Source organism: Vicugna pacos, unplaced genomic scaffold (genome assembly GCF_048564905.1).
Source record: "Vicugna pacos unplaced genomic scaffold, VicPac4 scaffold_107, whole genome shotgun sequence".
In the NCBI taxonomy this organism is placed as follows: domain Eukaryota; kingdom Metazoa; phylum Chordata; class Mammalia; order Artiodactyla; family Camelidae; genus Vicugna; species Vicugna pacos.
In genome coordinates, this window is record NW_027328787.1 from 1353438 (window position 1) to 1370483 (window position 17046).

Here is a 17046-nt window from a genome sequence, read left to right on the forward strand (position 1 = left end):
TTCCCAAGCCCTGAGCACATGCAAGACGTGCACATGAGGTTTTATAGGGTTAATTACAAGTATGGGGCTTTTAGCCAATAAGGCTCAAACAACAAAAAGCAAGGAATCAGTACACTGAAGCTTATCAATTTGGAACAGATCACGTTACTGACAATTGTTGACCTTGGATTTACGAGTTAGCTTGTTAGCCCAGTAAACTGACACTGAACTTCAGATTTACGAGTTAGCCCAGCAAAACTTAGATCAGTAAACCGACATTTATCACACTTAGATTTGTGACTTAGCTTGTTAGCCCAGCTGGGGTTTTTGTTCACAGTGTCACTCATCTTTTCTATTTTCCTTTTATTTTTAAAGTATTTAATCCAAATTTAATATCAGGATTTTTTTGGAAAGAAATTTCTCTTTTTCTTTTCTTTGGGGCTCTTTTGGGGAGTAGGAAATTAGGTATATTTATCTGTTAGTGGAGGCCCTGGGGCTTGAACCCAGGACCCTGTGCACACTAAGCACACGCTCTACCACCTGCCCCATCATCTTTTTCTTTTTGCTTTAGCTGCCAAGAATCTTACAGCTGAATTTCTAGTCAGCCTTTAACACTTGCCCTGACTTCATGGAATCCATTTTTATGAGTTTACCTCCCCCTGGTTTCATTTAAGTATTGAATCTCCATTTTCTCTTCACTCTCAGTTTTGCCTTTTTGTTGTTATGGTTGTTAAGCTGTGTTTAAAAAATTGTTTAATTTCTCTTTTAGCAGGAGGCTGAAGTAAATAAATATGTAAACAAACATCACACTTAAATGCTTTTATATATTCTAAGCTGTTTAGTAGTTAATTAAAAACCAAATTGAATATTAAAGGGATAAAATTTTTAAATTATTTTTTAATTTTTTATAAAGACATAGCTGATTTAAAATATATGTTTCAGGTGTACAATAGATGCTCCATTTATAGTTACTGTAAAACATTGTCTGTATTCCCTGTGTTGTAAGATACATCCCTCTAGAGTGTTTACATTACATGTTGCAGTTTGTATAAGAAATTTGGGTAACGCAGAGTCTGGGACGTGGCTGTGGCTGACCCAGGTTCATGCAAACCCTGCCTGTCAAAGCTCAGGCCTTCACTCCTGTCTGCAGGGGAGCGAGTGGAGGCAGCTCTCATCAGTGCTGGCACCACACTCTGAGTGGCAGTGACAGCAGTGACTGTGTGTGGACGTGAAAATTGTTGTTCCAAGAGTTTTACATGCTTTTCTGCATTTAATAATTACAGCCCTCCTGTGAGGAAGGTTTTAAGTTTTTAATGAATAATACATTTTATTTTGATATTGATAGACTTCAAAACTCCGGAAAATTTACAGGAGTAGTACAATAAATGCTTAGATACAGTTCACCTTAAAGGGCACTATTTGCCCTTTTGTGACGGGCTTATTTTAGCATAAATTTTCAAAGTTCATTCATATTGTAGCCTGAATCAGTACATTATTCTTTTTGTTTGATAATATCCTTTTCCTTTTTTTTCGTTTTTGGTCTATTTAAAAATATTTTCATTGAAGTCTAGTCAGTTTATAGTGTTGCATCATTTTCTTGTGTACAGCACAAAACTTCAGTTAAATAGGAACATACCTGCATTCATTTTCATATTCTTTTTAAACATAAGTTACTATAAGTTATTAAATATATTCTCCTGTGCTATACAGTATATACTTGCTGTTTATTGTATACATACTCAGCATCTGCAAATCTTGAACTCCCAATTTATTCATTCCACACCCTCTCCCCTCTGGTAACCATAGTTTGGTTTCTATGTCTCTGTGTCTGTTTCTGTTCTGTAGATAAGTTTATCTTTTTGTTCCTTTGTTTTTGTTTTTTGTTTTTTTTTGTTTTAGATTCCACATGTGAGCGATCTCATATGGTATTTTTCTTTCTCTTTCTGGCTTATTTCACTTAGAATGTCATTCTCCTGGTCCATTCATATTGCTGCAAATGGCATTATTTTATTATTATTTTATTGCTGAATAGTAGTCTATTGGACATATATACTACAACCTCTTTATCCAGTCGTCTGTCAGTGGACATTTAGGTTGTTTCCATGTCTTGATATTGTAAATAATGCTGCTGTGAACATTGGGGTGAAAGTGTCTTTTTGAATTACGTTTCCTTTCGGATATATGCCCTGGAGTGGGTTTGCTGTGTCATCTGGGCCCCCAAGGTTTTGTCTTTTGAGGAACCTCTATACAGTTTTCCACAATGGCTCCACCAAACTGCATTCCCACCACAGTGTAGGAGTGTTCCCAATTCTCCACAGCCTCTCCAGCATTTAGTGTCTATGAACTTCTGAATGATGGCTATTCTGACTGGTGAAAGGTGATACTTGTTTGCAGTTTTGATTTGCATTTCTCTGATAATGATATTGAGCATTTTTTCATGTGCCTATTGGCCATTTGTATGTCTTCATTGGAGAAATGTTTCTTTAGGTCTTCTGCCCATTTTTGGATTGAATTGTTTGTTTTTCTTTTTTATCAAGTGTAAAAGCTGTTTACATATTCTGGGAATTAAGCCCTTGTCACTTTCATTTAATGCAACTATTTTCTCCCACTCCATAGGTTGTCTTTTTGCTTTAATTTTTGTTTTCTTTTCTGTGCAAAAGCTTGTAAGTTTAATTAGAACCCACTTGTATATTTTTGCTTGTATTTCTATTGCTTGAGTAGACTGCTCTTGGAAAATATTGTTCAGATATATGTCAGATGTTTTGCCTATGTCTTCTTCTAAGAGGTTTATAGTGTCTTGTCTACAGTTTTAAGTCTTTAAGCCATTTTGAATTCATTTTTTTGTATGTTGTGAGGGGGTAGTCTAACTTCATTGATTTACATGCAGCTGTGCAGTTTTCCCTGCACCATTTGCTGAAGAGGCTGTCTTTGCTCAATTGTATGTTCTCACCTCCTTTGTCAAAGATTCAATTACCAAAAGTTTGTGGGACTATTCTTGGTAATTTTGTTTATCCATTCATTGATGGATGGATATTTTTAGTGACTTTTAGCTACTCTGAATGATACTGCTATGAATATTGATGTGCAAGTTTTTGTGAGAATACATTTCCATTCTGTTGGCTGTACAGTTGGCCCACCATATCTGTAGTTTCCACTTCATGGATCCAGATGGCTGATTGCAAAGGGACTTGATCATCCTTGGATTATGGTATCCAGGGTGGGGGGTTCCTGAAACCAAACCCCCGAGGACACTGAAGGATGACTCTACATGTAGGAGTGGAATTGCTCAGCCACATAACTCTAACCTTTTGAGGAAACATCGGGCTCTTCCAAAGAAGCTGCACCATTGCCCCTTTCCAACGGCTGCATATTGAGGGTATCCATTTCTCTGCCTCCTGACTGACACTTGTTATTGTCCATGTTTTGATTATAACCATCCTAGTGAGTTTAAAATGAGATCTCATTTTGATTTTGATTTCGCTAGTGATGCTGACCATCTTTTCAGATGCTTATTGGCCAATTGTGTATCTATTTAAATCCTTGGCAAATTAAAAAATTGGGTCGATTTTCTTTGTATTGTTCAGTTGTCAGCATTTGTTTTATATCCTGGATACTAGTCTCTTATTAGATATATGCTTTGCAAGATTTTTCTCCTATTCTGCAGATTGTCATTTCACTTTAATTTTTTTAAACATTAAAACAATTTCTTTATAGGGGAGGTAATTAGATTTATTCATTTTGTTTTTCTTCCTTAGCACGCACTCTATCATTTGAGCTACCCCTTTCCCCTTTCATTTCACACTCTTGATGTTGTCCTTTGTAACAAATGATTTTAATTTGATGAAGTCCATTTTATCTATTTTGTTTTATCACTTGTGCTCTTGGTATTGTATCTAGGAAGCCATAGCCTATCCTATGACCACAAAGATTCATACTATGTCTTCTTTTAGAAAGTTCATATATTTAGTTTTTACGTTTCTGTCTGTGATCCATTTTGAATTAATATTTGTTATATAAAATACGGGGTCCAGATTCCAGATTCATTCTTTTGCCTTCAGATACCCAGGTGTCTCTGCTCCATTTGTTGGATATACTATACTTTCAATGGAGTGTTGTTGGCACATTTCTGGAAAACTGACTGTAAATGTAAGTTTCCCCCCAGGATTTTTTATTGTGTCTCATAGATTTCTGCATCCAAACTTATGACAGAAGCATAATGACTTGAGTGCTATAGATTTGCTGTAACCTTTGAGTGAGTCCTCCAAATTTGCTCTTCTTTTTCAAGATTGTTTTGGCTGACCTGGGTCCCTTGCTTTCAATATGAATTTTGGGATCAGTTTTTCAATTTTTGCAAAGAAGTCAGCTGGAATTTTGATAGGGATTCCATTAAATATGTAGATTACTTTGGGAAGTCTTAACATTTTTAACAATATTTTCTACCATTGCATGATCATGGGATGCCTTCCATATATGAAGATATTTTAAATTTTTTTTGGTGATACTTCAAAATATTCAATGTACAAATCTTGTAAACTTTTGTTAAATGTATCTCTCATTTTATTTTTTATGCAGTTGTAAATGGAACGGCTTAGCTTCATAAGGGTGGGACTATATATATCAATTTATTTATTTCTAGGATTCCTACATAGCAAATACCCTAGGTTTATATTTGCTACATTGATCTATCCACAATTCTTCCCACCCCTGTGTCATAAGAAACCAAGACCCAGCTTAAGCCATCTGAACACCTATGTGGAAGTGAGAAATGAGACCTTTGGGTGGGGTTTGTGTAGATGATACTGAGATCTTATTCAGGATGGCTTCATCTTAATTTCTTTTAAACAATCCTTTCAGAGTACATAGTCAGATACATTAGGAAAATGCTGTTTTGATGTGCGGAGGAGCTAAGACTATAATTTTCAAGTAATTTCTAGTGAGAGTGTTGTACTTGAAACATAATTTGCATCAATCTTTGAAGATTTATGTTTCAGGAGCTTTGAGTAAATAATACCTGTCTTTATTCAATAACTACAACTAAATGCTCAAGCAACATGTAAGAGTTTGAGCAAACTGCTCCCGCCCCGTAGTGCTGGTTGGTTGCAGCTGTAACTGGAGTCAGCGCTTACCTTGCCCAGTACACTTGTGCTGATCTGCTCAAAACAGTTCGTCCAACAGTTTGTCGGTAGTCTTTTAGACAAAGCCATAAAGCATTGATTTAAGGTTGCTGGAATGTAATCTATTCTTATTAATATTAAGTAAGCACATATTGAGTACTTACTGTATGTTGGGAATTGTCCCTCAGCCTCACATGAATATTACTTCTAATAAAACCTCTCATATTTCCCTGTTATTTGCACTTTACAGATAAGGAGACTGAGGATTAGGTCTTCTCTCTTTTGGGGGGAGCTCATTATCAATGATGGGAAGTTGTAAGGAAAAAGATATTGATTCATCCAGAGAAAATATTTTTCTGAGATTCAGTATTGAAGAAGGTAACCACTGAAGAGGGTGATCATTGTTTGAGTGAGACGAGCCCCGGGTTGTACGGAGTCAGCATCCCTGTCCTGGACGCTGCACGTGTAGAGCTGCGTGGTGGGTGAGGCGGCGCGGCCGCGCAGGGAAAGCGGATGCCGGGCCGTTGGGCTGTGCTCAGGCCCGGTGGGGCTTTCTCCTAAGAGCAGTGGACCGTCATTGACAGATTTTAAGTAGGCTAGTGCGATGCTCTCGTAGATCACTTTTGTCTTGTAGAATGCTTAGAAACATTTAGAAGGCTCGGCAGGAGGTGATGTGATGAGTCAGAGTAGGGTGGCTGCGAGGTGTAGCAGTGTTCAATTTTCAAGTGATTTTCAGTCCCAGGTTTGTGGCTCAGTAGCCGTGTCACTTTGGATGACACACCCAAGGAAGTGAAACAATTTATCTAATCAATAGAAGCAGTGATGTACCGAACTCCCAGGACTGCTGTGTAGATCCAGTGAGATAACGTGTGCACAGTGTGCAGCATGGTCCCCAGCACAGAGTCAGTGCTGAGGGAGTGCCAGTGAGTACCCGGTAGGACAGGTGTGGGTGGTGGATCTCGTTGACTGAGGAAATTTGCCCCTGAAGGAGGGGTCTTGTCACATCTGTGAGTGATTGGCCTGAGCTGGGAGAGGCAGGGAGACCTTGCCCCCGACCAAGGGCCCTGGGCAGGATGGCTATGGGAGGAACACCGTGAAGTTAGCTCTTTGCAGGTGGAGTTGGAGGTGCCCTTGAGACATCTAAGTGCAGTGTCACAATCACAGAAGTGGTCTGGTCCCGGGCTGTGCATTTTCCTGCTGAGATATTGATCTCTGAACGCGAAGACATACTTTACAGGACAAGTGAATAGTAGTATCATCTCTCATCAAAGCTCACATCTCTTTATTCATCACTCACTTTGCTAATTGGGTACTTACAGAACACACTTCACTGTCCTCCCCTGGGCTCAGGCTCCACAGAAAAGAGCTGGTGAGTCTCCCTCTTTTCCAGAAGAAGACACACTTAGCTGGTAGACTTCTATACCTCGCCAGACTTAGAATTTTAGGTTGTTGATTTAATTCTATTTTCTGTTGGTCATCTCCTGACAGGAGAGACGTTTTACCTCATGGTCAGTTTTCAATTAGCTGTTACTGAGAATTGCTGGTCTGATCCATAGTGTATTTATTCTATTAACTTTGTAGAGTACTTATCATTTTTCTGTCTTTGCTCTTTAATTTTGTTTGCCCCTTCAATTTTCTATCTTATTTGGGACCTTATTTTATTTTTTAATTAAAAAATGTCTATTAGCAGTTAACAAAACAAAAGCAAAGAAAAAATGCACATGATAGCTAAATTTAGAAAATATCTTGTGTGTTTTCTGTCTCAGCAATGGAGGGTTCTAGAAACTCGTGAAAAGCTTCATTACATAAGTTCCTTTAAATTCTGATTAAGAAATAAAACCTTCCTTCCTCATCTTTCAAGCTGCACAGCTAATTGTCAAGAAAGTGAGGGGAAATTCTCAGAAGCCAAGACAAACCAGAAAGCAGGGATTCTGGGAGATACGTGAGCCTTAGAAGCCCTGGGGTGCCGGTTGGCTCCTGAACTGAGTTTCAGTTGCCCTGGCAGGAGGGCAGGAGGTGAGCCTGTGGCCTCTCACACTGGGAGTTGGATGGCTGTTCTTATATAAGGCCAAACACATCCTGAGAATCCTGCTTTATAAAAGGTTGAATTAGAAAGAAAAGAATAAAAGCATTCCTCAAGGCAAGGAAGTAAGGAAAGTAAAATTTTTTGGAAGCGGGAAAAATAACATATCCAAAGTAAGGATTTAGTTTAAAGCTGTTCTGGCATGAGAGTGACCACAAACCCATGGCAGAAAATCACAGCTCCTCCCGGAAAGAGAAGGTGTGTTTTGAATGAATCAGTGGACAGCCATTCTGAAAAAGGCCTCCAGAGTCTTCTGGATCAAGATACTGGACTCAAACACCTCCCTTCCATGGTCTCATTTAAATAACCAGAAAGGTTTTAAAGGAAAGAAGCCATAATCATAGTTCTATTTATTGACATTACTTTATGCTAGGAATTCAAAGGTGACTATGGAGTTGTCTCCTCTTTTATGGACCTTACTTTCTATTTGACATAGTTGGGGAACTTGGTGGAGGGTGGTGTTAGTATGTTGCAATTAACCAGGAGAGGAGTTTAAGAAAGCAGTGAAGGGTTGGTGACATTTTTCGCTGAGGACAGTCCTGTTCAGTTGGCTTGTAATTACAGGCTCGTTGAGTTGTCACTGGAGGGAATTAATCTTAAGGAATTTGGACTTAGCTCAGGCCTCTTCAGAATGGACAAGTGAACCTGGAGAAAGACAGTCAAATCTGTGCAGACATTGAAGTTCACTTCAACATGTGGTATCCATGAGCCAAAGATAGGACTAGTAGGCAGCACTTCTTGAGGACAGAGGAGTGGTTTTTAAGGTTCTTCAAGAATGAATCCCAAGGTACCGGGATGGCCAGTTGTCAAACTGTGACTTTGCTCTTTGGACGGTGTATCCACCAAGGGTATTGGCCGTTTATAAGTTTCCATTTCTCCTTAATACATGTCAGGTTATGAGGACGTGGGCATAAACGTTTCACACCTTGTCAAGGTGACTTTGGGTACCTGCCTAGAATCATGGGCACAGTTGCGGCTGCGTCATACATCTTGCCGCACATCCCGCTCCCCGGCTCCGTGATCACGGCAGAGTGGTTCCTTATTGAGCTGTCCATCTCCTCTGTGACATCGTAACCAAACAAAAGATTGGAGAGTATTAGCTTGGCTTTTTTCTTTTCTAACATTCCCTTCAAATTATGATGACTGATAGTGGACCCAGTTACGTTTGCAGATGATTTACAAGTAGGGCTGTCAGTACAAACCTTGTAATCCCCGCTGTGTGATCTAGAGAAGAAAGTTACACTCTTTCCAAATTGTTTTGATGCACTTATGTGGGAAAATGATGTATGTTTGAATATGTATTTCCTCTCTTACTCATCATGGCTAGAGATGAATATTTGTAGACATGGAATGAGTACTCTGTATTTGAACTGTATGGTCCCCTAAATTCTCCCCAGCTTTTTAAAGTCATCACTGGAGTGCTACCTCCAGAGTGCCGCAAAGCATCCAACACTGCCTGCTCTTCGGACACTGTAAGTTTCCAAGTTGGAGAAGGCTGCTGGCTGGTGAGGCAATCTCTCGCACATCTCTGGTTGGGTCATGTGAGCTGAGAACACAAGAATTGGCAGACAGTAACTAACCACGATCACGTCCATTTCTGGAACACTCATGGAGGATTTTACACCTATGCTAGTGGAATACGTTATTTCATTTAGTTTTCCCAAAAATCATAATTAGATTTTATCACCTGTATTAAAAAGGAAACTGTCAAAGCGAGTGACGTGCAGACTTTGGACTGGAACACGGGTCTTTCTGATCCCTGTCTCTGTTCCCTCCCCGGCCTATCCTTGCAAATGACCAGGAGACTCTTCCTCTGTCTTGAGTTTCCCTCTGATGTTACCGCTCTCTTTGTTTCTAAGAGAGGAAAACAAGTCTAAACTTACTTTCCAGTTGGAAATGGAATGGAGAGTTAACGTTGGAAGCCGGGAGAATCTGTCCTGTGATGAAGTGGTCTCCGAGCCACTTCCACTGGGATGTCACATCACTGTCTGGGCCCCTTGCTCAGCCTGTGCACAGGTGACAGCGCAGTTGTGCCGAGCAGTCCTCCCGGACAGGGCAGTGGGTTGGAAATGAGTTTGGGGATTTGGTTTCATTACACAAGTTCCTGAGGGCCTTGACCTGGCACTTCGAGTGGGAGCATTCCCTGTCCCACAGACTGTGCTCTGGGCCCGTGCAGACCTGACGTGGCCTCAGCCTGAGTCTCAGGGCCCGTGGTGATGAGGAGCATTTTAGCCCAGGGTCTGTCAGAGGCTCTGAGACTACTGGGCTGTGGGACTTTGTCCAGGATGATAATAATTCCTCCCTGAGTTTCAGATTTCCTTGCCTGTGAGCCGGGGTAGTAGTTGTTTCTGAGATGATTGTAATGATTCAGTAATGGGCGCAGCGTGTGCTGACAGGTAGCTGGGTGCTTTAGGATCAGAAGTCGCAATCACTCTGTCAGCCTCTCCCTGTGCGCTCTGTGCTTTGAGAAGTTGTGTGTTTGGTGAAAGTCCCGCCCAGACCCTAGGGTCTAGATGAACTGTTGTTCCTTTACTTTCCCTTCCTTTTCCTCTTTCCCTTCTCTGTGTCCCATGTTTAGGTAGCAGATTCCTCTATTTCAGGGAATACGGGCTTTTCTAGTAAAGGGACAGGTGGAATGCGGAGAGGTGGGGCCCAGAGGGGGTCTGGAGTGTCTGCACAGTGCTGCTTCCCTGCGTTTCTGCATCCGATCCCATCAGTGCACTGTCAGCCTTCCTCTTCCTTCCTGTGTCATCGGGTCTCTGTTTTAAGGGAAAACCATTTTTATGGGTCTTTTTTCACTTACGTGTTTCATTCAGATGCTTGTTGCTTTTCTCCCTGTGCTTCAGCGTTCCGAGGAGAAAATTCAGCCGTGCAGCATCCTCTCCGAGCTCTACGAGTTGATCGGCTTCCACTGCAAGTCCACCTTCTTCAAGCGGGTGGCCCCCGTGCGGCACGCGGCCCCCGGCATCCCGGAGCCTGGCGGGAAGGCCTGCTCCCGACTCCTCCTGCGGACACTTCCTGGCTACAGTCTGTCACTGGACTTGCAGGACTTCAGCAAATGTGTTGGAACTAAAACATTGCTTCAGCCCCATTAACCATGCCTGGTTTGGGCCCTGCTGTCCTGCCTCATCAGGGTGAATCTTGATTCATTTAGAACAGGGCTCAGCAGACTTTTCCTTTCAAGGGCTTGGGGGTAAATATTTCAGGGTCTGAAAACCTCCTGATCTCTGGTGCAGCTGCTCAGCTCTACTGTTTAGATGCCAGAACAGCCAGATAGTCCACACACCCATAGAGCTTTATTAACAGCGGTGGCTGGGGCTGGATTGGGTGTATGAACTGCAGTTTGCCCCCACAGCCTCCTCAATATTGACACCTGCACCAGAGTGTACATTTGTGACAATGGGTGAACCTACACTGACATGTCATCATCACCCATAGCCCATAGTTGACACTAGGATTTACACATTGTGTTGTGCACTCTGTGGGTTTGGACAGATGTACAATGACATGTATCCACCATCACAGCATCATACAGAGTCGTGTGTCTTAGTGACCTTAAAATGCTCCGTGCTGCACCTCATTCATTGCTCTTTCCCCTCTAGCCTCTGGCAGCCACTGATCTTTCAGTCTCTGTGTTTTTCCCTTTCCCAGAACACCATACAGTTGGAATCAGACAGTTGCTGAAACTTCCCAGATTGGCTTCTTTCACTTGGTAATATGCATTTAAGGTTCCTCCATGTCTTTTCATTCCTTGATAACTCATTTCATTTTAGCACCAAATAATAGTCCATTTTCTGGCGGGACCACAGTTTATTTATCCATTCACCTACTGAAGAAGAGCTTAGTTGCTTCTGAATCCTGTTGAGTATGAATAAAGCTGCTATTAACATCTGTATGCAGATTTGTGTGTGAACATAAGTTTCCATTTCATCGAGTAAACACCAAGGAGCACAGTTGCTGGATCATATGTTAGAATTACGTCTAGCTCTGTAAAAAATTGCCAGACCGTCTTCCAAAGTACCTGGGCCATTTATCATTCCCACCAACAATGCATTATAATTTCTGGTGCTCCACATCCTCACCAGCATTCGGTGCTGTCAGTGTTCTGCATTTTGGCAGTTCTGACAGGTGTGCAGTGGTATCTCACTGTTTCAGTCTGCATCCCCTTGATGACAGGTGCTGTGGAGCATCTTTCCAAAGGCTTCTTTGGCATCCAGATTTCTTCTTTGATGAGGTGTGTGTTCAGGCATTTTGCTCATTTTTTAATCAGGTTATTCATCCTTCTTGTTGAGTGTAAAGAAATTTTGGTATATTCTGGTTTTCAGCCCTTTATCAGTGTGTCCCTGCCCTTCACCTTCAGTGCCAGAGTTGTCCTTTGGGTCTCAGTGGAGTGTCAGATCTTCAAAGAGATTCCCTGTCTTCCCTCAGCCTAAATACTGTCCTTGTATTTTTCACTTTCAGTGACTCATTTTGTTCTTTTTAAATAGCATTTCCCATAATTTGTAAGTATATTAAAGACAAAAGGGCAATGATTGAACACCGCCTGCCCCACCAGGCTGTGTGCCCTGTGAGAGCAGAGGCCCTGTCCCCACTCACCGTTTCCCATGACAGCACATGGCACATGTCCATGTAAAAGTGTGTAACGTGGGGCCAAACCTGATGAGCAGATATGACGACATGTGTTGTCTACCATTTATTGAGTAGACTTTGTTTCTGATCTTAATTATTAAATCATATGAATGAAACATGGTTGTTTTGAAAAATAAAACAACAAAGCACACCTCAATGTGATTGGTAATTTCTACTTAGATTTCTGACCCAGGAGGGGATGTTCACCATCATTTTGTGGAGGAGGTTGGGAAGGTAAAGTAAGAGAGTGAGATCAAATAAAGTAAAAATGATAACAGTCAGTTGGCTTTATTTTCACTGAAATAAAAGTTATTTTAAACCCTATCTCAGCTGTTGTCCTGTTGTTTTAAACATTTCTCATAGAATTAAATGGAAGCCCACTAAACCCTGAAAGGGAAACTGTGTGCTCAGTTCCTGAAAATTGTTTATGTCTATTTCTTGAGATACAAATTTCCCTGCTGGTTACAGAAATACGAGGCGGGAACACAACAGTGCACTGCATGTGTCTGCCGGCTTCACGGGCTGCTCAGTGTCAATTTCATTTTCTTGGGTTGCAGTTTAGGACGGATTTCCATGAGAAATATTGCTCAGACTTCTCCTGAATGAAGGATTGAATTTTCCACAGGAAATATTATGAAACAGAGTGACAAGGCACAAGGGTTTCCCATAAAGGAATAGTTGATATAATAAACTCTCACTATGGTGAATACTTTTAATAAAAGCAAGTTGAAAATTTTATCACTAGGTCAAATGGCACAAATCCGTCTGAAGAAAAAAGATGCAAATTTTATAGAAGAAGTGGTTTGAATCAAGTAGAAATTATGATTTCTACACTATTTGTTGTAAGAACTTAAAATCAGTCTTATCATAATTGCCGGTGGTAGGAAGTGGATCATTATTTATTTATTAAAAAAAATTCACAAGGTGCTATTTGCCCCATTCTTGATGCAGCAGTCCTGTGGTTAGATAAGTTGGGACATTTAGGAAACTTAGCTAGGTTTTCCGGACATTGATTTCAGCCACTTTATATTTACTACAATCTCTTCTTTTGTGTCGGCATATGGTCCATACATAAATATGGGGAGGAACAACCTCCAACTCGGTTTTACAGTGCAAACCGCATGAAATTCAAACCGGCACTAGGAAACAGACTGAGAAACCACAGTAAGGGTTTCTCCTGCAACCCATTCCCTTTGTGCTGGATGAACGAACGTCTCTCCACATGCTCAGTTCTGAGAGATAAGTGTGTGTGAAAGCCGTCCTTCACCTAGCTTGAAGGGAACACAAAGTTTCTTTTCAGTTGCCAACTCCACTCCATACATATATATTGGGAGGTACAAGCTCCAACTCGGTTTTACAGTGAAAACGGCAGGCACTTCAAACCGGCGCTAGGAAACAGACTGAGAAACCAGAGTAAGGGTTTCTCCTGCAACCCGTTGCTTTTGTGCTGGATGAACGAAGGTCTCTCCACATACTCAGGTCTGAGAGATAAATGAGTGTGAAAGCCGTCCTTCACCTAGCTTGAAGGGAACACAAAGTTTCTTTTCAGTTGCCAACTCCACTCCATACATATATATGGGGAGGTACAAGCTCCAACTCGGTTTTACAGTGAAAACGGCAGGCACTTCAAAGCGGCACTAGGAAACAGGCTGAGAAACCAGAGTAAAGGTTTCTCCTGCAACCCGTTCCCTTTGTGCTGGATGAACGAACGTCTCTCCACATGCTCAGTTCTGAGAGATAAGTGTGTGTGAAAGCCGTCCTTCACCTAGCTTGAAGGGAACACAAAGTTTCTTTTCTGTTGCAAACTCCACTCCATACATATATATGGGGAGGTACAAGCTCCAACTCGGTTTTACAGTGAAAACGGCAGGCACTTCAAACCGGCACTAAGAAACAGACTGAGAAACCAGAGTAAGGGTTTCTCCTGCAAACCGTTCCCTTTGTGCTGGATGAACGAACGTCTCCCCACATGCTCAGTTCTGAGAGATAAGTGTGTGTGAAAGCCGTCCTTCACCTAGCTTGAAGGGAACACAAAGTTTCTTTTCAGTTGCCAACTCCACTCCATACATATATATTGGGAGGTACAAGCTCCAACTCGGTTTTACAGTGAAAACGGCAGGCACTTCAAACCGGCGCTAGGAAACAGACTGAGAAACCAGAGTAAGGGTTTCTCCTGCAACCCGTTGCTTTTGTGCTGGATGAACGAAGGTCTCTCCACATACTCAGGTCTGAGAGATAAATGAGTGTGAAAGCCGTCCTTCACCTAGCTTGAAGGGAACACAAAGTTTCTTTTCAGTTGCCAACTCCACTCCATACATATATATGGGGAGGTACAAGCTCCAACTCGGTTTTACAGTGAAAACGGCAGGCACTTCAAAGCGGCACTAGGAAACAGACTGAGAAACCAGAGTAAGGGTTTCTCCTGCAACCCGTTCCCTTTGTGCTGGATGAACGAACGTCTCTCCACATGCTCAGTTCTGAGAGATAAGTGTGTGTGAAAGCCGTCCTTCACCTAGCTTGAAGGGAACACAAAGTTTCTTTTCTGTTGCAAACTCCACTCCATACATATATATGGGGAGGTACAAGCTCCAACTCGGTTTTACAGTGAAAACGGCAGGCACTTCAAACCGGCACTAAGAAACAGACTGAGAAACCAGAGTAAGGGTTTCTCCTGCAAACCGTTCCCTTTGTGCTGGATGAACGAATGTCTCCCCACATGCTCAGTTCTGAGAGATAAGTGTGTGTGAAAGCCGTCCTTCACCTAGCTTGAAGGGAACACAAAGTTTATTTTCAGTTGCCAACTCCACTCCATACATATATATGGGGAGGTACAAGCTCCAACACGGTTTTACAGTGAAAACGGCAGGCACTTCAAACCGGCACTAGGAAACCGACTCAGAATCCAGAGAAAGGGTTTCTCCTGCAACCCGTTCCCTTTGTGCTGGATGAACGAACGTCTCTCCACATGCTCATTTCTGAGAGATAAGTGTGTGTGAAAGCCGTCCTTCACCTAGCTTGAAGGGAACACAAAGTTTCTTTTCAGTTGCCAACTCCATTCCATACATATATATGGGGAGGGACAAGCTCCAACTCGGTTTTACAGTGAAAACGGCAGGCACTTCAAACCGGCACTAGGAAACAGACTGAGAAACCAGAGTAAGGGTTTCTCCTGCAACCCGTTCCCTTTGTGCTGGATGAACGAAGGTCTCTCCACATACTCAGGTCTGAGAGATAAATGAGTGTGAAAGCCGTCCTTCACCTAGCTTGAAGGGAACACAAAGTTTCTTTTCAGTTGCCAACTCCACTCCATACATATATATGGGGAGGGACAAGCTCCAACTCGGTCTGTTTCCTAGTGCCGGTTTGAAGTGCCTGCCGTTTTCACTGTAAAACCGAGTTGGAGCTTGTACCTCCCCATATATATGTATGGAGTGGAGTTGGCAACTGAAAAGAAACCTTGTGTTCCCTTCAAGCTAGGTGAAGGACGGCTTTCACACACACTTATCTCTCAGAACTGAGCATGTGGAGAGACGTTCGTTCATCCAGCACAAAGGGAACGGGTTGCAGTTGCAAACTCAACTCCAGAACTATATATGGTTAGTAATAAGCTCCAACTCGGTTTTACAGTGCAAACCGCTGGAACTTCAAACCGGCACTAGGAATTAGACTGAGAAACCAGAGTAAGTGTTTCTCCTGCAACCCGTTCCTTTTGGGCTGGTTGAACGAACTTCTTTCCACTTGCTCAGTTCTGTAAGATAAGTGTGTGTGAAAGCCGTCCTTCACCTAGCTTGAAGGGAACACAGAGATTCTTTTAATTTGCAATCCCCACTCCATACATTTATATGGAGAGGTACAAGCTCCAACTCGGTTTTACAGTTCAAACCGCAGGAAATTTAAACCTGCACCGGGAAACAGACTGAGAAACCAGAGTAAGTGTTTCTCCTGCAACCCGTTCCGTTTGTGCTGCATGAACGAACGTCTCTCCACATGCTAAGGTCTGAGAGATATGTGTGTGTGAAATCCGTCCTCCACCCAGCTTGAAGGGAACCCAAAATTTCTTTTCAGTTGCTAACCCCACACCATACATATATATGGGGAAGAATAAGCACCAACTCGGGTTTACAGAGTAAGAGGCAGGCACTTCAAACCAGCACAAGGAAACAGACTGACAAACCAGAGTAATTGTCTTTCATGCAAACCGTTCCCTTTGTACTGGATGAACGAACGTCTCTCCACATGCTCAGTTCTGAGAGAGAAGTGTGTGTGAAAGCCGTCCATCAGCTAGATTTATGGGAACACATAGTTTCATTTCGTTGCAAATCCCACTCCTTACATATATATGGGTAGGTACAAGCTACAACTCTTTTTTAGAGTGAAAACGGCTGGTACATAAAACTGGCACTAGGAAACAGACTGAGAAACCAGAGTAAGTGTTTCACCTACAAACCGTTCCCCATGTGCTGGATGAACGAACGTCTCTCCACATGCTCAGTTCTCAGAGATAAGTGTGTGTGAAAGCCGTCCATCAACTAGATTTATGGGAACACAAAGTTTCTTTTCGTTGCAAACCCCTCTCCATACATATGTATGGGGAGGAAGAAGCTCCAACTCTGGTTTACAGTGAAAAAACAGGCACTTCAAACCGGCACTAGGAAACAGACTTAGAAAACTTAGATAATGTTTCTCCAGCAACACGTTCCCATTGTGCTGGATGGACGAACGTCTCTCCACATAGTCAGTTCGGAGAGATAATTGTGTGTGAATGCCGCCCTTCACCTTGCTTGAAGGGAACCCAAAATTTCTTTTAGTTTCAAAACCCAATCTATACACATATATTTGGATGTACAAGCCCCAACTCGGATTTACAGTGAAAACGGCAGGAACTTCAAATCGGCACCAGGAAACAGGCTGAGAATCCAGAGAAATTGGTTCTCCTGGAAACCATTCCCTTTGTGCTGGATGAACGAACGTCTCTCCACATGCTCAGTTCTGAGAGATAAGTGTGTGTGAAAGCCGTTCTTCACCTAGCTGGAAGGGAACACAATTTTCTTTCCAGTTACAAACTCCTCTCCATAAATATATATGGAGAGGTACAAGCTCCAACTCGGGTTTACAGTGAAAACGGCAGGCACTTCAAACCGGCACTAGGAAACCGACTGAGAATCCAGAGTAAGGTTTTCTCCTGCAACCCGTTCCCTTTGTGCTGGATGAACGAACGTCTCTCCACATGCTCAGTTCTGA

The 17046-nt window shown here is 42.2% G+C and overlaps 1 protein-coding gene across 5 annotated transcripts in view; it reads left to right on the forward strand.

Annotated features, from left to right (window-relative positions):
• The window catches only part of LOC140694884 (trafficking protein particle complex subunit 9-like), a 385022-nt gene that overhangs the window by 143122 nt on the left and 224854 nt on the right, over window positions 1-17046 (forward strand). For 4 of the 5 annotated variants that reach the window (XM_072957909.1, XM_072957912.1, XM_072957910.1 and 1 more), the window contains one exon: window positions 10023-10549. The exons of the other annotated variant lie outside the window; for it this stretch is intronic. In XM_072957909.1, coding sequence (XP_072814010.1) covers window positions 10023-10271 — 249 coding nt within the window. In that variant the 3' untranslated portion in view covers window positions 10272-10549. Of the gene's footprint in view, window positions 1-10022; window positions 10550-17046 lie in introns of those variants that run through there. 5 annotated transcript variants of the gene reach the window in all.